The sequence below is a fragment of the Piliocolobus tephrosceles genome, chromosome 15, assembly GCF_002776525.5.
Source record: "Piliocolobus tephrosceles isolate RC106 chromosome 15, ASM277652v3, whole genome shotgun sequence".
Taxonomy (NCBI): Eukaryota; Metazoa; Chordata; class Mammalia; order Primates; family Cercopithecidae; genus Piliocolobus; species Piliocolobus tephrosceles.
In genome coordinates this window covers 81224587-81246257 of record NC_045448.1, presented here as the reverse complement: position 1 = coordinate 81246257, position 21671 = coordinate 81224587, and the positions used below count along the sequence as shown (strand labels likewise).

The 21671-nt window shown below is 37.7% G+C and overlaps 1 protein-coding gene across 7 annotated transcripts in view; it reads right to left on the bottom strand.

Annotated features, from left to right (window-relative positions):
• The window catches only part of CTNNA2 (catenin alpha 2), a 1159566-nt gene that overhangs the window by 239454 nt on the left and 898441 nt on the right, over nucleotides 1–21671 (bottom strand). For all 7 annotated transcript variants that reach the window (XM_023224974.1, XM_023224976.1, XM_023224980.1 and 4 more), the window contains one exon: nucleotides 9933–10085. In XM_023224974.1, the coding sequence (XP_023080742.1) occupies nucleotides 9933–10085 (153 nt within the window). The remainder of the gene's footprint in view (nucleotides 1–9932; nucleotides 10086–21671) is intronic.

The window sequence follows — 21671 nt, the reverse complement described above, 5'->3', positions numbered from 1 at the left end:
TGAAACTTAATGCCTGTATGATAACACCAACATCAGCAGCTAACATTTTTAAACAATTACTTTGGGGCCAGAAACTGTGCTAAATAATTACACAAAGGATCAGACTTTAGGCTGTACAGATACCTTGGATAGGAGCCTGGGGGCAGTGTGGCACAGTGGCTAAGAATGTGGTCTCTGGAGTCTGCGATACTTGGGCTCATGCATGAATTCTGCCTCTTTCTAGCTATGTGACATTGGGTCAATTATTAAACTTCTTAAAACCTCAGGTTTCTCATCTGTAATTTGAAGTAAAAAATAATGGCCACTTCGTAAGGTTGTCAGAAGCATTAAATAAGGTAATAAAGAGTTACTTTTAAAACCCTAGCCTTATATCTAAATACTTAAGAGTCTAAGGTGGGCCCTTGAACTTTTCTGCAATGCTTTATTGTATATTACAGAAAACCTTACAAAATATGGGAGGGTTTAAGAGTTGGGGAATTTATGGAGGAGAGTAGTACTGGAATATATACTTCTTAAATGACAAAATAAAATTTACTGTAAGTTTAACATATGTGAGCTGAACAAAATAGCTCTTACAGAATATTATTATTTACAGGCTTGCTATGGCTCAATTGATCAGAGAAACTTCAGTAACTCAGTTCTAGTTCAAATATTATTAGCTGGATTGGGGAAGGCAGCAAGGAGAAAAAGAGGTATGAGAATATTGGGTTTGTCTTCAAAAAATGCATGGAGGTCCAATTCCATCAATGTAGTTTTTTGTTGTTACTTTATTTTATTTTATTTTGAGATAGAGTCTCACTCTGTCACCCAGGCTGAAGTGCAGTGGCATGATCATCATCAATGTAGTTTTTGGCGAAATTTTTCTCGATTTTCTTTCTAGTTCATGGTTTGAAACAAGGCCCTGGAACATACAAAAATCTTACATTTATTTAAACCCAGGACATCTGTGTAGGGGTTTTAGGACCACATCTATCAAACAACTGAAGCCAGAGCCAACTGAGAAGCAGCCTGAGATTGTAGGCTATGTTTTATTAAAGTATTAAAGTTTCAACTGATTATGTCAAAACATGGATTCATCCCAGACTCTTCTCTCTCTCACACATCCCAAATCCAGTATTTCAGCTCAACCTTGAAACTACAGGAAAATCGAGCCACGTCTTCCCACTGGCCTTGCCTCTCTTCTAGTCATAGTATTAATCACTTGCTGGACTATTGCAATATTATTTTACATATTCTTCTTTCTTTGCTTTCTATTACTCTATGATATATTTTCCATCAAGCAGCACTGTGAACTTTTAAAAATGGAAGTCAGATTATGTCATGCCTTTGTTCAAAACCTTCCGATGAACTCAATATCTGAGTAAAATACAAAATCTTTATACCCAGCTCTCAATTTCATCTCTGTAATTTTTCCTCTCACTCTCGGCTCCAGCTACACTGGTCTCTTTGTTCTCCACCAAACATGCAAAGCACATTGCTGCCCTGGGGTCTCTGGACTTGTTTTTTTCACAGTCTGGAATGTTCTTCCACTCCCTTCACATCTCTATTTAATAGTCATCTTAGAAGGGAAGCCTTTCCCTACCTCATATGCCCTCCTCCTTCATTCTTTACCATCCTACTCTGTTTAATTTTGTGCTACAGCACATAGTTCTGCCTTACATAGTATACACTTACCTCTCCCTTTCTTATCTTTCCCAAGAGAATGCATGTCCCATGAAAGTGGGAACTTCCTCTGATTTGTTCACAGTTATGTTGCCAGCAACTGGACCAGCATCAGCACATGGGCCTCTCAGGAAATATTGCTGAATGCAGCATTGTGCAAGGGGAGCGATTAATTGAGAAGAGCAATTTACTCAAGGGTGAAAGGAAGGCACTCTGGTGCTGAACTGATGGATGACCACATTAGTGATTCTGAATATTAGGGTTTGACTCTGACTTCCAAGCCCTGCATTTCCAGTAGATATAGCTTCTCATCCTTCATGGGGCACTGCTATCAGGAGTAACTAAGCCAAGAGGATGAAGCAGAGAATTGAGATTCCCTTGTCTAACTCATCATTGCTATGGCTTCAGTGCTGTACTTTACTTTGTCAGATAGAACTGGCTCCCTCTCTCACATCCACTAACTGAGGATGAGAGCAGAAGCACACTTGTCAGGCAGAGGACAGGAAAGGAATGATAGTGGAGTTAGGGACACAACTTCAGGAGCCCCTTGAGAGAGTTAATTTGACTCCTCAGGGATCCTAGTAGCAAAGAGCAGGTGTTTTCTACTTGATACAAATAGTGTTTCTTCACAGATTTGAAATTCCTTCTTGGTAGTAAATTAGACAATTAAAAAGGTACAAGGCCTCTTTACTGCTGATCTCCAAGGTGACCCGTAGGATCCTACAACCGTGCTACTGAAATATATTACCTCAGGGGCCCAAAAGCTGGCAACATCACTGGCTACATCCATTACTTTATTCCTTTTTAAGCACCATGTCTTTCTTGAATACCTGCTAGTCTTGAATACCTGCTATATGCTAGGTGCTTGGCTAGGAGCTGAGTTGTAGTTAGGATTAAATTAGACATGGTCTCTTTCCTAAAGGAATTGGTAAACTAGCAGAAGAACTAGCATACAGTTGTAGAGTTGAATGGGTACAATCCTAAAGTAAATGGGATGTCATGAAAGTGAAAGACACAGGGAACTGATTCCACCTGGGGCCATGATGTTCAGGCTGAAAGCTGAACAACGCCTAGAAACTAGAGGAAAGGATAGAGTGGGGAATGCATCCGGAAACGAACAACACAAGCTTAGGTCTAGGATGGGAGGGAGCCTGGCACATTTAACAAGCAAAAGATGGCAGGTGTGGCTGATTCCCTGTTGGGGGAGGGGGAAGGAGGGGACAGGAAGGTGAGCCCAAAGACTGAAGAGAAGGTCAAATCCTGAAAGCCACGTAAGCTTCTTTACAATGTTGGTCTTTAACCTGATAAAAAGAGGAAGTCTCTGAATGGCCTTAGGCAGGGAAATTATATGATTTTATTTGCATTTTTAAAAATTCACTCTGACTGCTCTGTGCAGAAGGGATTGTAGAGGGCCAGGCAGATGAAAGAGGCCTGTGGGGAGGCCACTGCAGTTGCCTGCACAATAGAATGTGTGCCTTGCACTCAGGTGTGCATGGTAGAGATGGGGGAGCAGGGAAACCAGGCAGGTTGACTGAGCAGGCAAGAAATAGAAGGAATAAAACAAGTTCAGAGGCCCAAATATTGATCTTGCATCTCATTTTCAAGATTAGCTTTTATTTTCATTGTGGTGATGCATATTTTGTGTCCAATTTACATCCACTCCACCCCAGCCCTGATCAAAATGCTTTGCGGCTGAGTTGCCACAATTTGTACTCCGTGTCTCCGGAAGGCTTAGATGTGACGTATAACAGGTGTTTCTGGATCAGCTCGGAGTCGACCCCCCCTTGAAGTCCTTAGCTAATCTTTAGAAGGGCATGATTCTGAAGGTAAGAGAAAATTACTAATAATTATTTTATCTAGTTCTACAGATGATACTTCCTATAGTGACTCTACATCACAGTTGACCTGTGAAATTCTAATCTACACACCCTGGTGGAAGTCTCCCCAAATTTTATTAAATGTTATAAATATTGTGGAGAAAAACAAAAACAAGAACAAAAAACTTCTCAAAATTTCACTTGTTAAAGCAATTATGAAAACCCATATTATTTTTTCCTATGAACATTTCTATACACTAAAACTGTCCTTGTCGAGGATTTTTCTAAGGTTCATAACTTCTGTAGGTTGTGAAAGGGTCAAATCACTTCATAGACTCCATTTTTATGAACATCAAACTGGGAAAATATGGCACACAAATATAAGGAAAAAAACATAGATAGCAATATCATTAAACTCAAGAAAAATGCTGAAGGACTAAAACCATCATCAGTGATTCATAGATTGATTATTTCACGTATTTATGAATGATTCTTATGTGATGAATGAAAATGTAGAGATTCATCAGAGGTTTTCAAATAGAGATCAAAGTTGCCCTGGGAAGGATTGGAGGTTGTGCTTAATAAGGAGAAAGGGCATTAGTGAGGGAATTGTAGGAAATAGACCTCCAAGCTTGTTATTTCAGTTCAGTCAGAACTGTTTTTATTGATTTATTCATTTATTTGAGGTATGTAAGTCCCAAAATTTCCACTGGATAAAAAGATATCTGACTAAAAATACTAACAACAAAAACAACAACAACAAAACACCATAAACTTATCTAAATGAGCCCTCTCAGGAATTTGCACTTCTTCACATGATGGAGTAGCCTACAAGTGACCCACTCACCTGCTGAGAACCACTAGAAATACACAATAAAAGCAATTTACTTGAAAGCACAGGAGAGCTGCCAAAGATGTCAAAACTTAAACTACATCAAAAAGAGCAGCTCATTGAGGGGAGCCTAACCTTCTTCCTGTCACTCCAGTCACCCTCACTGGGATTTGCTAATTCTTAGTGTTGAAAGAGAATCTGAGAAGTCAGAAAGAAGGTCGCTGCTGAGAGGAAGAGAATTCCTTGGAGTTTTCAGCAATCTCATAGGGCTGAGGAGGCAAAAAACGGAGCTGAGCACAGCCCCGCTGAGGCAGCCAACTCGGACTTAAGATCCCATAGAGAAGAGAGGTTCAAAGAAGCGAGCTTGGCGCTTCATCCCCAGTTTTTCCGCAAGGCGTTTGACAGTCAATTAAGTTACAAATAGCAACAGGCAAGAAGCAAATTGAGACTGTGCAAAAAGCAAGGCAAAGCAAACTCAGTCTCGTGGTGTTAAAAAAACAAAAATTGGGGTTTGTGATTCACAAATGAGGTGACACGTCTGATCCTCAGTTGGCCACCCTGGAAGATTATCCTTCAGGACTGTGGTGAAAGAAAGGTAAGCTAAACTTTAGAAGTGCTACAACCTAGGTTCAAGTCACTTTAATCTTTGATTGCAATGAGATGGTTTGCCTCTCTGCTGCCCAACAGAAAATAGGGTGAATCCTCTCTGGAAGGAGAACACATTATCCAGACCCTCTATATTTGTCCATACAAATGTTTGCCATTCAATCCAGTATCACCCAGCATATTAAAAAACACAATCACAAGAAAAATTAATAAAAACAGACAGGCAATAAAGTCTGTCTCCATTTTCAAAGCCTCATAGAGTCCCATAATAGTTCACTTAAACATGTCTAAATTCAATAAAACATGGCACATTCCAGTCATCAGACATTAAGTATGAACTGTAATGAACAGTCCTAGTCTATTTTGATTGTTTGCCGGGCCAGGCGCGGTTTTTCATGCCTGTAATCCCAGCCCTCTGGGAGGCCAAAAGAGGGCAGATCACGAGGTCAGGAGTTCGAGACCAGCCTAGCCAACATAGTGAAACCCCGTCTCTACTAAAAATACAAAAAGTTAGCTGGGCATGGTGGCAAGCACCTGTAATCCCAGCTACTTGGGAGGCTGAGGCAGGAGAATTGTTTGAACCTGGGAGGCAGAGCAGAGATCGCGCCACTGCACTCCAGCCCAGGCAACAGTGGGAGACTCCATCTCAAAATAAAAAAAAAAAAAAAGAACGTTTGCTGACAGTTTTTAAGTCAGTCCTACCCTTCCCCCATTTCCCTTTTGTCCCTGAAATGGGCAAACTGATAAGAGGGGCACCTTTTTATTGATATTGGGAAATTCAAACCACTAAAATCCTGGCTGTCACATAGAAATCCTGACCCTAGCCACATGTCCTAACATGATAAAAACTAAACCCACTTATTCTTCTCTTTGTTTGAACCATTACAAACTGGCATGTGTGCCTGCTCTGCTGTCCCTGAAGTCCCACTACATGAACAATAAACCTGTCCGGACCCTCTTGGTGGGTGTGTTGCATCCTCAGTATTAACATGCCAGTGGATTTTGAATGTGTTGGGGGCTGCCATCTGTGGAGCTGCCCCGAAACAAAAACAAAATTGACCCAAACATTGCAGTTCTTTGACTTAGCCTTTTGAAATAACTATGATTAATCTTTTTTTTAAAAAGGAGATGACTTGATGATAAATTTTACTAGAGAACTGTAATCCCTTTAAAAAAGAATCAACTAGAAATTTTAAAAAATTGAACTCAATATATAAGTTTTAAGTATATTGGACACACATGAATAAGTGAACTTAAAATTAGGGCAGTAGAAAATAACCAGACTTAAGCACAGATTAGAGGGAAATTTATATCCTTAAATGCGTACAGCACTAAAATAAGAAAGGTAAGAAATTAATGACATGATTATCCATTCTAATAAGTTAGAAAAGAAGAAGTAAGTTTTACTGGAAGAAAAAAAAAGAACTATGAAGAAGAGAGCAGAAATAAATAAAATAGAATACAAACAAATCTACAAAGCTGAAAGCTTATTTGTAAAATTGATAAACTACTTGCAAAAATAATCAAGGAAAAAAGAGAAAATATCAATTAGTTAAATGAAGAGTGGGGAATAAAGAAACAATACTGCAGATCCTTATACATCTAACAAAAAATACATATGTATTATAGACAATTTTATGCCAGTGAATTAGAAAATTAAATGAAATGACAAATTCCTAGAAGGCAAATTAACAAAGCTGATCTTAAAAGAAATTAAACAATGTAAATAGTCATATGATTTTAAACCTTTCTTCAAATCCTCACACTCACATTGTTTTATCAGTGAATTCTACCAAACATTTAAAAAATAAATGAGGCTCATCTTAACACATTCACTTCCAAAAAATTAAAAAGAAGGAAAAATTTACAATTCATTTTTTTAAGGGAAAGCATAACTTTGATACCAATACCTCTGAAAGAGAATAAAGGAGATGAGAAAATCATCTCAACATCTGCAGAAAAAGCATTTGATACAAGTCTATACTTACTCATAATTTTTTTAAAGTCTTTTGGCAAATGGGTAATAGAACTAGCTTGACCTAATTAAGATATCTGAAAGAAACGTAGAGCGAACAATATAATTAATGGTAAAGAACTGAAATTTCCCCACTGAGATCCAGAAATCACAAAATATTTATCACCACAATATTGTACTGTAGGTCCTAGCTAGTACTATAATGCAAGAGAAAAAAAAAAAAACAAAGTGTAAGTATTGGAAAAGAAGAAATACACTTACATGATTTGGCTGTGTTCCTATCCAAATCTCACCTTGAATTGTAATAATCTCCACGTGTCAAGGGTGGTGCCAGGTGGAGATAACTGAATCATGGGGGTGGTTTTCCCCATACTGTTCTCCTGGTAATGAATACATCTCATGAGATCTGATGGTTTTATAAGGGGGAGTTCCCCTGTACAAGTTCTCTCGCCTGCCACCATGTAAGACGTGTCTTTCCTCCTCCTTTGCCTTCTGCCATGATTATGAGGCCTCCCCACATATGTGGAACTATGAGTCAATTAAACTTCTTTCATTTATAAATTACCCAGTCTTGCATATGATATGTCTTTATTAGCAGCATGAGAACAGACTAATACAACAGTCATAATTTGCAGGCACATGACTATGTACATAGAAAATCCAAAAGGAAATTGTCAAAATTTTAGAATTATTAACTGAATTTATCAAGTTCAATGGATATAAAATCAATATACAAACAAACTTTTTCATATTACAGACACAGAAACTAAGAAAGGTGCCTTTATCCACACACTTTTCAAAACTAGAAAAAGGCTAACACTCGGCTCAGTGCTTCAAGTTTGTTTGCTTTTTTATTGTATATATGCAAACTTGTGGATTTCAGTTACTCCCTAATCAATCAGAGGCCAGTCCACACACTAGCCCTTGTATCTCCTAGGCATCAAGACATTAAAATGCTGCTGGCCACAGTCACCATCCATGGGAAATGAAGGGCATACCTGATGGAGGCAAAGTGCAATTTTTTGAAATGTGGAGCTGCAAGTAATCTAAGCTTTCAGCTTCTGTCACAAGTTGAGGATCAAGAATCACAGGTAGTGAATGGATTTACTTACAATGGAACCTAAAGACAGGATAAGGGGAAATGGTGGATATGTCCAGGGCCTGTCACAGGAGAAAGGAGAGTGAGTGGAAAAAGCTGAGTCTTTGGCCCCAGTCTCATATTTACACAAGATGTTAAGTCTGAACTTCAAATATGTCCTGCAAATGAAGTAAAGACACTAAGAAGACTGAAAGTAGATGTTTATCACACAACTTGAAATCCATGTCCCATTCTTCATCCACAGTGTCTACAACACACCATCAATTAATATTTTCGGTAAACTCTGCAGTTATCTTGTAAATGCTGTAATTATATAGATGGGATGGTATATTTATATGCTAACATTATTTTATTACATGTGAATATTTAAAGGTTTGTAGGACCCATCAGCATTTTTTTTCCTCCTCCTCTTTCTTCCCCTCCTTCTGTACCCATATCCTCCTCCTTCTCTGCCTTCCCCTTCTCAAAACATGAAAATGGTCAGAGCTTCCAAGGTCAACCTTGGAAAGACTCTGAATCCCTACATAGCTAAGTGAACTCTCCGAGCACGTAGGTGGAATGTGAATGGTGATATAAGGCTTGCCTGGTATGAGAGAACAGAGCCAGAAAAACTGCTTTGATATTGTGAGTATTACCCTAGTTTTAGCTCTAGGCTGGTATTGTCTCAAGACATTGGGGTTACGGCAGAAAGTTCAAAGCTTCCATTATTGTGGCCAAGGTTTTTGCACATAGAACCTGCTGACAGCTGTCATGGGTGATGGCTCAGCCTGTATCCTAGAGAAGCAGAGGCTTGACGTAGGACTTCCTGTTGGCTGGGTGTCTTCAGCCCAAGGCACCTGCAGTGCTGGATTAACCAAGGAGCAAACTAAGCAGGTGCTTAGGATGCAACTAAATCAAATACCACCCCCATCACCCACTCCAAGAAAAGCAGAGATGATTTTACATTTAATGAACTTACTGAGAATTTTAATTTTTCCATCCAAAGGAAAAAAAAAAACTTATTTTCCTTTCAGCTTGCATTTAAGTCTTCTGTCATTTTAAGTGATTTTATTTTATTACGAATTAAAGTGGGAATGCATCACAGTAGTGGTGGTGGTGGTAAGATTAAGTGCTCAGAGCCTGTAAAAGTTTTAACCTGGCCCTAATAACCATTCCCTAAATTTTCCAGGATCCATCCTCATCCGTCCTGGGCTCTTGTTCTCTAGCACACATATTTCTTGTGTAACATCTCTATTTTCTATTATATTTAGCCCCACATCATTAATCCTACCTTTGCCAGGCTCTTGGTTTTCAGCTCCTAAATTTAGGCAGCCTAGTTATCATTTACTTTGTACAATTTTTTTTTTCAATATTACCCAGTAAAATTTTGAATTTATAAAGCAACTCCCACAGATTCCTCTAACACATAAAATATACTTACAATGCTTAACTTACCCTAGTACTGCCCCAAGATCTTCCACCAAAAGTTCAAACGTCTCTTTGGGGGGAGGTGTGATTTTTTTTTTTTTTTTGCAAGTTCCCAGTGTGGACAGCGTCTAGGCACCACTGGGTGGATTGGACAGTAGTTTGAGGAGGGAGAAAAGGGAGAAGTGTCCTAGGCCTCTATTTAGAAATTTTAATTTACTCCCTCAAATCAAAGCTGGCATTCAGCACTTCAGAGTGTCCCTTCTACTTCTTGTTTCAGCTCCTGCTTGTTGTTCAGGAAAATTGGCAAACATGTTTCAGAGCATGCTTAGAGTTGTGAGATAGACAAAAGAAAGATGACTGATAGCTTGATTCCTTGGAAAGGGGGTACAGTAATCAGAAAGTAAAGGAAAGAATGATTCCAGGACTTTATTTCTCCAAAAACACAACAGAATAGCTCTCTAGTGAAATTCTAAGGGCCAATGCAGAGATTGAACCCATCAGTAAATTCTAGTCTTCAGGCCCCTCCACACTTACCTCTACCAGTTTGTTGGCATGCTCGCGGAAAACCTGGGCATATTCTTTCACTTCCTTTTCATTTCCACTCTTTGCTGCCTCAATGAGAACTAGCAAAGGAACATTGGTTTCCAAGAAAGAATCAGATATGTGATCCATCACTGCTTTCCGAAGCTACAGTTGAAACAGAAACAAAAAATGACATACAATTAAGAAACAGTAGAATTGTCCATTTTTTTCTAAACTGCTTTTGAACTCTCATTACCCAGGGAGATAATATTCCTATTTTCTTTTAAAAATTTCCCCAGAGCTTATACTATTAAAGGAAAACCAATGACTGATGGAAGTGTGTGAATTAAACATATTATATGTCAACTTGAAAGTTACATAAATGGCCTGTTGCTCAATACACTATGGGCCCTCTACCATCAAAGGTCTTCTCTCATCCTTCATTGACCCAAACCTTCAGGATGTTCTGAATCATGACACAGTTGAATAATTCAGGCTCTTTGAAAAGGAAAAATCTAGGCATCAACCAACAAGTTGAGAGAACTTTGGATAAAGATCTAAACTTTGAAGCAAACCCTGCAACTTTGCCACTGTGCAGTCTCCTGCCCATTCTAGATCCATTGTTTGTGTTAGATAGAAGCAGAAACATGAAACATCTAACAATCTCAAAACTGTTTGTGCCCAGGTGCTATGATGACATAGTTGCTATGTTCCAGAAATACTTATAATTATTCTTCAAGATAAATGAGAATAAACAAGCCCAAATCTTCTAACAATGCATAATTATACATCATTCCCACATTGTTAAAATAGAAAGCAGGGCAGCTGCATGAAAATAAAATGAAACTGTCCCTGAAAAATCACCTTGGTGCTGTTTTGTTCATAATTATCTGAATGTATATAGGATGTATATAAAAATAAACAGAAGAGAAGATGATAAACACTCTGAATGTTTTCCAAACAATATACCTATTCAGGAGCATTCAAGTGAATCTCTTGATAGGATGACACACACACATTCATTATTGGTCAGAACAAGGAAAATTAGGAGCAAATCTCAATTCCTTTTTGTACTAATTACCATAAGGTATGCATGAAAGTATGTATAACTTAGTTTGGTTTAACTCTGAATTGTGTTTGACATTTTACCATATATAATGTAATAAAGTCTATGTAAAGTTAACATCTCCCACATACTCAGTTGACAAAGTGTATTAAATTACTGCCTGGGATAATGTTGGTTATTGGTGAGCTCGTATATAATGTGTCATTTACTCAGCTAAAATCTTTGCATATTATATCAGTTCATTCCTATTACAAACTATGAGATAGGAATGATTCTTATACTAGTTCTTCAAATGAAAAGTTAAATAACTTGTCTGCAGTCATACTTAACAAATGGTAGTGCCTAGGGTAAAAAGGTCTGAAGGAGATCCTACAGTGAACACTTGAAACTGACCTGTGGTGACTCTCTTCCAGAACAGGCCCACAATGGAGGAAAAAATATTTAGAGTAGAATCAAAATTGAACTTGACAGGGACAACAGAGACGAAAGAGAAGGTTGAGATAAAGTAGGGGGGATAAGAAGAGTCAGGTTATCTCAACAATCAGACAAACATTTTTTAATACCACACAAAAATAACAGAAGTGAGAACTCCGGGAACTTGAAAAGCTATCTGCATCAAACCTCTTTCTAAGCCTTCAGGAAGATAATGTTCACAAAAATGAGCAACTTAAAATGATCAAGGTCAAATCTCATCCAAAGTTATTATAAGAAAATTAAATTAAGAAATATATTATCCCTAAGCATACTGAAAGCATGCCAAAAGGATATGCTTATAAAACAGATTAAAACTGTAACCTACCATTTCAAATAAATTAAAAACATCACAAAAATAATATAAAATACGGAAGAACATGACAAATTCGAATAAGAAAAACTAAAGAATTAGGTCATGAAACTCAAGAAAGAATTATAAATAAAAGAAAATCATTTGAAAAAGACAAGAATGAATAAACACCATAACAAATGCCATAAGACAAATAAAGTAAGGAAAAGTTTTAAATCCAAAAAAATATTTTTTGAAGAGCTAAAAAACCATTTGAGAAAATGTGACAAATATTGAAGATAGGCAAAGAAAAGTCAATACACGGCTACCAGAAGGTCCATGAAAAAAGAAAATCAAAACAAGAAAACAGAATGAATACCAAAAATTGTAATCAATGAAAACTTTCCAGAATATATGTATATATTGAAACTGTATTCTAATACTGTATATTTTTAAATTACTAAGGTGGGTTTTTAATGTTCTCACCACAAAAATAAGTATGTAAGGTGATGAATATGTTAGCTTAATTTAATTATCCATAATATATACATATATCAAAATATCACACTGTACTCCACAAACATATATGTTAATGAAAAATAAAAAAATTGAAATTAACTTTGGGAGGCCGAGACGGGTGGATCACGAGGTCAGGAGATCGAGACCATCCTGGCTAACACAGTGAAACCTCGTCTCTACTAAAAAAATACAAAACCTCGCCGGGCGAGGTGGCGGGCGCCTGTAGTCCCAGCTACTTGGGTGGCTGAGGCAGGAGAATGACATAAACCCGGGAGGCGGAGCTTGCAGTGGGCTGAGATCCGGCCACCGCACTCCAGCCTGGGTGACAGAGTGAGGCTCCGTCTCAACAAAAAAAATTAAAAAATTTTGAAATTTTGAAATTAAACAAATAACCTACAATCTGAAAGAATGCATTGTGTACCTGAGAAGACTGACCCGTAATTATCAACCAAGATATTTTCCAGTAAAATGACTGAATTCCAAAGAAAAAATGAGGGGAAAAAATCTGCAATTCAGCAAATATAGCATATGATTTATACAGGAAAAAATAGATTATCATCAGCTTTTTAATAGTAAAGATTTATGCCAAAGGAAAATATTGTCTTTAAGATACTCAAGGAAAGATAATGTAAACTAAGAATTTTATAACCAGCAAAACTGACTTTCAAGGTTATAAGGCATAGAAAATCTGATAAAAACGCAAGAACTCAGAATATTGTTCTCATGACCCTTTCCTATCTAGTTATTTTAAGAATTAAATTTTAAGAGTTAAAATAACTAGAAAAATATTAACATAAAAAGTGACAGAATATAGTATGAATGTTTGTATACTCTGACAATAAAGACATATTACAACATTGTGAAAAGGGTACGAGAAAGGGAATAGAAAATACCAAAATATTTTAAGCATTTTATGTGATTTTAATTATAGGGGAAGTATGAATATTGTTATTCCAACATTATTGTGTTTAAAGGTAAAATAAAGCAAATGATTAACTATGAAATTTTAATTAATCGTTTCCTATGCCCTTGCTAACCAGAAGTGTTGGTAGAGTAGAAAGTAATTAAAGAAAAATTCTCTAATGCTAGATCTGAATTAGAAATGTCAGTAGAAACACACAGGAATGGATTCAGATTTATTGAGGCATAACTGACAAATACATTTGTATACATTTAAAGTGTATAATATGATGATTTGATAAACATACATTTTTTATAAACATATTTATTATGAAATAATTACCACAATTGAGTTAATTAACATATACATTCCCTCATACAGCTACCTTTTTTTTCTTTATTAGTGAGAACACTTAAGATCTACTCTCTTAGCAAATTTCAAGCATACAGCACAGTATTTTTGATAATCATCATGGTGTATATTAGATTCTCATAGCTTATTCATTGTATAACTTATAGTTTGTACCCTTTGACTAACATTTCAACCATTTCACCACCCCCACCTCCAGCCTCTAGCAACCACTGGCTTACTTTTTGTTTCTGTGAGTTCCACCTCTTGTTTGTTTGTTTTTAGGTTCCATATATAAGTGATGCCATATAGTATTTGTCTTTCTCTATCTGGCTTATTTCACTAAGCACAATTCCCTCCAAGTCCATCCATGTTGTCACATATAAAAGATTTCTATTTTTATATGGTTAATAATATTCCATTGTGTATATATCTATTTATATGTCTATCACATTTTTTATCCATTTATCTATCAGTGGACACTTGGTTGATTCCATGTCTTGGCTATTGTAAATAATGCTGCAAGAAACATGGGGGTGCAGATATCTCTTTTAGATATTGATTTATTTCCATCAGATTCTACCCAGAAGTGAGATTGTTAGAAAATATGGTAGTTCTAGTTTTAATTTTTTGAGGCACCTCCATACTGTTTTCTATGATTGTACTAATTTACATTCCCACAAATAACGTTCAAAGCTTTCCTTTCTCCATATCCTTGCCAACGTTTGAAAACATGAGATTTTTAAATTGAAAACATATGCACACTTGCAAACACTTTCTCAGTTCTGTCTAATGAAAAAGCCTGAAAATAATGGCTAGCCTAGTAGTGATCAACAACTTGAAACACAACTTTACACTACAAAAACAGAAAACAAAAACAAAAACAAAAACAAAAACAAAAAACAGCGCTTCATGGAGAAAGGGCTGATTCCAGGCACTCTGAAGCCAGGATTGTACAAATAACCTTGAAATATCTTGTCACGCCAGGTAGCAAAGAACTATCAAAGACTCCCAGGGGCATGCCAGAATAACAGGAGGCTCCCACTGGCCAAATATAGAGATGCTTTGAGTTGAAGATAAAAGACATTCCCTGCCTCCCAATAAACTTAGGTCCTTGCATACATGAAGGAGAACTGCCTAGTGTTCTGTTACTGCCCCAGTAATGTACATTATTAAGAAATGTAATTCTGTTGTCCGGAGCTTTTGTACATTTTGAAGTTTATTAGCTACAGTAGTTGGCCTGCCCTAATTTAACCTGAAAATAGAATTTTTATTTTCCTACAAATTCTGCCTTCCCTTACTTAGATCCTTTCTACTTGAAGTGTGGGCCACTGACCAGTACCACTGCCATTTCCTGGGAGCTTATTAGAAATGCAAAACCAAGACCCATCCAGACCTGCTTTTAACCAGAATCTGCATTTTACTAAGATGCCCAGGTGATCCTTCCACAGTATAAAGTTTGAGGAATGCTTCCCTAGAAGACCTATTATCAAGTTCTTAGTCTCAAGCATCAGAAACTAATTCTAGCTGATTTAAGCAGAAAGATTGACCCATCAGTTCGCAAAATGGGCAGAATTCAGAAATGTTAAGACACCCTGTGTCTTTGTGACAATAGGTTTTGATTCAAAATGTTAGGCAGACCTGATTTTCATCTGGGTGAAACAGAGACCAGAACTCTAGGACATACATCCTCACCTAGTTGAAAGACTACAGGAGGTAGCGGCAAGGAGGAAAGTATTCTTTGAAAACAAGTGTTTTGGCCATTTAAGAATACAGAGATTCATAACATGAGAAATTCCCTGAACACAGAAAAGGAACTCAGATACTGACCCGAAAACAAAAAAGTGGCCAGCAAAGAAAAGATCTGGCAGAAAACTAATTCAGAGATTCAAGCATGAGTGGAAGTTGGAAATAAAGAGAGATACATTTATAAGAAATAATTAAAAGGTGAAAAGTTGTTTATAAGGAACAAGATCAAAAGCTATGAACTTGGACAGGAATGGCAAGTATGCTACAACTCTTCCTTTCTATGCCCACACCAGACATGATTAATCAATTACTGCATTCTTTTATGCTGAGCTCAAATACTACTTTATAATCCTTTTCAACACAGTGCTCCAAGTAGCTACTACTAACCAATCCCGTTTCTCCTTCAGGATGAAAGCTTGCTTTCTTTGCTAAACCTCCCCTGCAATTGAAGTGTTTTGCATGCCAATCTTTAGGCAGAATTGGCTATGTGTCTGAGCAACCCAATGCCATCTTGACTTTCAGAAATAAAAGTTAACACCCAAGTTGAGGCTGGGCAGATGATGTTTAATAAATGCCTGACCATTTAACATCTATCCTGTCATTTAGATAAATGTTTACAAAAATCTTATTAAGAAAAATAGTGTTAACTTCTTCATTACTATGATAACAGAAATACCAGCCAAGGTCAAAACTGGGCTTACAGGGTGATTTCAAATAGGCTCAAAATATCTGAAGCCTTAAATCTTTCCATGAATATGGCTGTTCCAGGCTCCTCATGAATACTGACATGTTTTGCCATATTTCCTTAAGCTGTGTGGTATAATTGTTATTAAAAATGAAAAATCAAAGCAACAAAGTGACTGAGCCAGGAGCCATCCAGCCTAGGGGGCTTGACAAGTATTGAGCTTCATTAAGTCAGGCAAAGTTTAGCCAGTCTGAAGGTCAATTAATGTAATCAGTCAGTGCTATAATCTATCCAAAGCCACTTTAATAAGCCAAGGTGCCATCAATGCACACTCCATTGGTAACGAAAGCACTCTTCATTGTCCAGGTTGGGGTGGGAGCAGGTAGGGGGAGCAGAGGCATATCTATAAGGCCTGGGGAAGACATTTAAAGAATAATCATGGTTCTTGCTTTATTTAGTTTTCTTTATAAGAGAAACTGAAATTCTTTGGTCATTATCTTGATGAAACTGACTGTCTTTCATGAAAGAAAATCATTTTAATTGGGATACTAACATCTCTTCTTAATGGAACCAATTACCTCTATCAGGCCCTGTGCTTTTCCCTACCCATCTCATTCACTGTCCACCAAATTCATTCAGGTCTGCTGGATCATTTAAAAGTACAACTGTCATCATTAGCAACACATATATTGGAGCCAGATCAACAGCCAAATCAACATATGTGCCCTTAGATTTTTTTCTCTAAGAATGCTGATGGTCAGTATAAAAGTTAGAAACATGTCTCACTGATGGAATAGATAATTGTAATAGATTTGTTGCATGAATAACCTTATTCTTCTCTCTCCTTCTATCCATACCATTGCCATGTAACTCTGTAGTACCTGCCCTCTGTGACTCTGGGCTTGGTCATGTGTCATGTTTAGGGTCAATGGATGTTGGCCACCATGATGCATGTGGACATTTGAAAGGCTCATTCAACATTGGCTGGCTTGGTCTTGTTCTCTGCCATCCCCAGGAGAAGGACATGCCCAGGCTAGACTGCCTATCCCAGAAAAAGAGTGACAAACCTATTGACCAGGACGGAGTCACCTTAGTCATCGCTGTCAAGGCCTTCCCAGATCCATTAAGAGCAATAGAATCCAGGCACAGGAGAAGGCCGGGCCAAGATGACCACCTCAGAGCAGTGAGCTACAAATGCTATTGCTGTATGCCCCTGAAGTACTGTACACTACAGTGTTGTGACAATAGATAACTGATAACATACATAGAATAAGTTTTCATGGTTACCAAATCACCTTTTGGTGAAGTGGGAGAGACATCTTGAAAATAAATTTCTGATCAATTAGTGAACTAGTCTGGGGCCATTTCAATTCATTTCTTTGGCCAAATGTATTGAAATAACAGTAGTCTACTCTTCATGTTTCATTATATAGCCATGGGCTGTGTGTAAGAAAATCACAGCTGTAATTTATTATTTTTATAGATTAAATAAACACTTTACTTAAAAAGTTATAACAAAGAGACAAGTCACTGGGACTAGGACAGGGAAGGGTTGATCGGGGCTTTTCCTGAAGGACAGTAATAAGTACTTAGCTCCTACTGTTGATTTTATTTTCTGCCCCAGCACACACAGGTCAGTATCAAATTCCTCCTTTACCTCCACAATAGGCAAGAGCACTTGCCTTTAGGAGAAGAGACAGTGAAAAGCTGCCTCAGGGTCCCAAGGAGTGCTGGAATCATTGTGGATCTCCAGATGGCTTAATCCAGCAGGTACAGCACCTTGACATGGTGCTGTCAAAAATGTTAGCAGAAAATGGAGCCCACAATTGCTGGATGCAGCGTAAGAAAGCAAAGGAGAGGCTAGTGGAAGGGAGAGGATATGCAAGAGACAGAAGCAACTGCAGCAGTGAGATGGGGAGAAGTGGCGAGAGCAGAAAAGCACTGGGGAAAATTAATATTTCATAATAACAATCTTCATTTAGTGCTTACTTTGTGCCAGATACTGTTCTAAATAATTAGAATAACTTGTTTACTTTTCTCAAAAATCACTGGCTACTATTTTATTCATTTTATAGGTAAGGAGACTGAGACAATAGAATTAAATCACTTGTCCACATTCACAAAGCTAACAGATGGCAGTGACAGGATTTGAACCAATGTTGCTTGGCCCCAGACTACATGCTTTTAAATACTAACATACACAAGCTCTCATATGTCTACTTTGTACCAGCTTTGTGTACATTATTGACCAAAAACAATGGTATATATGATGACAGCAGCAAACATTCCAGGTACAAATGTGATTCCTGGATGAGTAAAGTATATATACAAGGGATTCTGAAAGCTCCCCTCTTCCCTATCCATGATATAGTAAGACCAAAAAGAAGAAGAGCGCCTGTGGAGAGGATAAAAGAAGAGACCCCATGGCAGATGGACACCATAACAGGGAATCAGTGATCCTACCAGAGGTAGAAGTGATGCTGAGTCCTAATGAATCCCTACTCTGAGACTAGAAAGAGACCTGCTCGATACTCACTATGAGACTCTGACTTCCTGGGGGTTTAGGGATCTGGAAAGAAATGGAGAACTTGTGGTCTAAGATATGCCTACTGCAACAATGTATTCGATGAATTATATTTGCTCTAATGTAACCATTTTCTTATAACTCTTAATGATCAAAATGTTTTAAAATAGTAAATTGTAAGATGCTAAAAAAAGTGTGTTTCTTAGGATTCTAACTGGGTTCAGGCCAGGGGACAAGAGACTTCTCCCAGAAAGACTGGTATCCATTTTCCACACTTTGATATGGTAATTATGGTTTATATGGAAATCCATAAGCCAGGTGGTGGCAGAGGTGAGCCTTACTATAGAGAAATCTTTGAGAACTGCAAATGCAGCTTGGTACTGTGACAATCTAGCATTCTAATTTGCACTTACTCTTAAGAGTATTAGGATCAAAACTTCTTAAATATATCTATTCCATAGTCTATAAACACAGGCATATCCAAAAGTGGGAGCCAGAGTCCTCAGCAGCCAGGACCAGGGACATCTTGAACTTGGTATCAGCCAGCAAGTGCAGAAACTCATAAATACTGCCTTCATTAGCTCATGGGCCCTGTGATTTGTGTCTCTGATGAGCAGGGGCACATTTTTTTGACCCCTCTAGTAAACAGGCAATGTAATTCCTCTGTAAATTGACTACTAGAATGGTTTAAATGCCCTTGCCTACAAGCTGAAAGGCATAGTTAACACTTTTTACATAAGCTAGAAGACCAAAATTTAGCTATCAATCAACCAGGGCAGAAAGGAATGACTTGACAAAATCATTCGTTAAGTCTGACAGGAGTCAAGAACACAAGACTTTCTTCCAACGGTTTAAATGTATGTGTGACAAAGGAATATTAATTGCATAAGACAAGGCATTTAAAGGTATTAGCTCAGCACTACCAGTCTATTTTACCCAATTAAGGCTATTCATCAATGTAAATAACTGCATTTTCTTCAGCAAACCCAAAGGAAAGTAGTCAATGGATCATACCTGCTCTAGCAGTTCTTATTTCGTGGGAGTGCAGAATCACGAAAGAATAGACACAGTTTAACTCACTAACTCAAAAAGAAAAATAAACTGTCTCAAAAATGGCCAAAAGCTGTCTACCTAATCGGATGGGGCATGAGAAGTATATGCTGTATATTGAGCGACATCTAATACTGCAAAAGTATTTTATACAAAGTCTAAAAACCTGCAACCATTTGATAAATATGAAACAGTTCCCTGCAAAAGACAGTCCAAGGAAAAAATCTCTCCCCAGTTAACCAGTTTTGCAGAAGCTCACACTTGCATAAGACTTTGAAGGCTGTGTGCCTCATTTTAATGTACTCAATGAAAAACATCTCTGCAATTCCTTTTACTGGAGAAATATTCATTCTTGGAAAACTAAAAAAGGTCTCTTATTTGCCTTTAATTGTGAAATTCAAAATTCCTTTCTGATCTCAAGAGAAATAATGGATCTAGAAAGAAAAATTTGCACAAATGCCATAGTTTTATTCAAGATATTTAACTGTTATGCCAAAAAAGTGAAATGAGAGTAAACGTACAAAAATACAATGGTATAGATACTAATGCAATTAGCTCGAAGGTGGCAGGAACCTTATTATAAGAGACATAAGAAGCCCTCAGAAAGAAATTATGCTTTGTCGCTTACTTAGTTTACTAAACTGTACTCAAGGGCCAGTGTTCAGTCATTTATTCCTTCTACTGGCATTTCAGTAGCTCTTGGTAGATGAAGCACTGTTTTTGGCCAGGGATACAGAAAAAAAAAACAAGACAAGCCATCTCCTCTCACTTTCTGCTGAAAACTCCTCCACTGTCTCAACTCCCAACTACTAACAAAGCTACAGTGATCAACATGACCTCATATATGGTTGACTGGCCTCATAAATGGTGCTTAGAGGTAAGCACGAGCTATTCGTGTCGAATGTGTTGGAGGCTGGCCTAAACAACACTGTAAAAAAGTCTAATTTTTCTATATTTCTTTCATAGCATATTGCACTTTTTTTTCTTACTTACAGATTATCTTAAGATTTCTCCACCCCTCCATCAGAACAGGCATTCTTTTAATCGCCCAATGTCTAAGCCCGGAAGAGTTGGCATTTCAAAAGGGTTAAGTTTTAGGTGGCAAGGGTGAAGGTGGAAAAGACATTTCTAGCATAACTACCTTGCTCAGATCTCTGAACCCAGACCAAAAAGCAGGTCAACTCTTCTGCATATGTGGAAGGTCTACTCAGTTTCTGGCTGCTAATTTTAATAATAATCCTGTGCATGTCCTGTTTTTATAGCTTGCAGAGAACTTTCCTATACATTATTTCATTTGTCCTTCCTTACAATGTCATGGTGTGAGTGAAGGGTGCTGTTTGTAGGGTGAGCATCACTATTTGTGTTGTTTAGATGAGGAAAAGGAGGATCCTCTGGTTACATATAGCAAATGCCAGAGTCAGGTGTTCGGGCTCCAATAATAATGTCATTTTACTTAAGATCTATGTCTTTATGGACCTGGCTGTTGAAGTTCACAAATCCTAACTGGACAAAGGTCACTTTTCTTTCAATTCTTCACTTCCACCCCTAGTCGATTACTTACTCCCAGCCTTATGTCTCATCCACCATTGCTTGCTCCAAAGGGGGATCTAAGAGCAGATGCCTGGATGTTTTTTTCTGAGTATCTAATATCTGCCATTGATTAACTCATGGTGAATAGGCACAAGTTGCTTTGAGTACAGTGTGAAAAAGTCAAAAGCTGCATCCAGTTTTTAGGTAAGGTAGGTAATGGTCCCTACCAAGGACCTTTAGGAAGCTTGTAATATGCCCCAAAAATGATTTAATCCCCTCACAATTTAATTGGTAATTCGGAAAGACAATTTCTGAACGGATGAATTTGATGGCAGGCTAAGAGCAGAAGCCTATAAAAAATGTGTGGTTAAAGAGCATGAAGCAAGATACAGAGACGAGCTCTCAAAACCTATTATTTCTTTCAAATGGGGTCAATCCTACACACCTGTTATGGTGTGGTAGGCTTGGCACCAAGTAGAGTCACCTGGTCCTGTACTTCCACATGTCATGCATTCCACATTACAGCACAAGTCCTGTGGGTCTTAGAAGAATGTCTATTATAAACATAAGCACCCGGGGAGGAACCCAGACAAAACTCACTACTTCTCACTCTAGG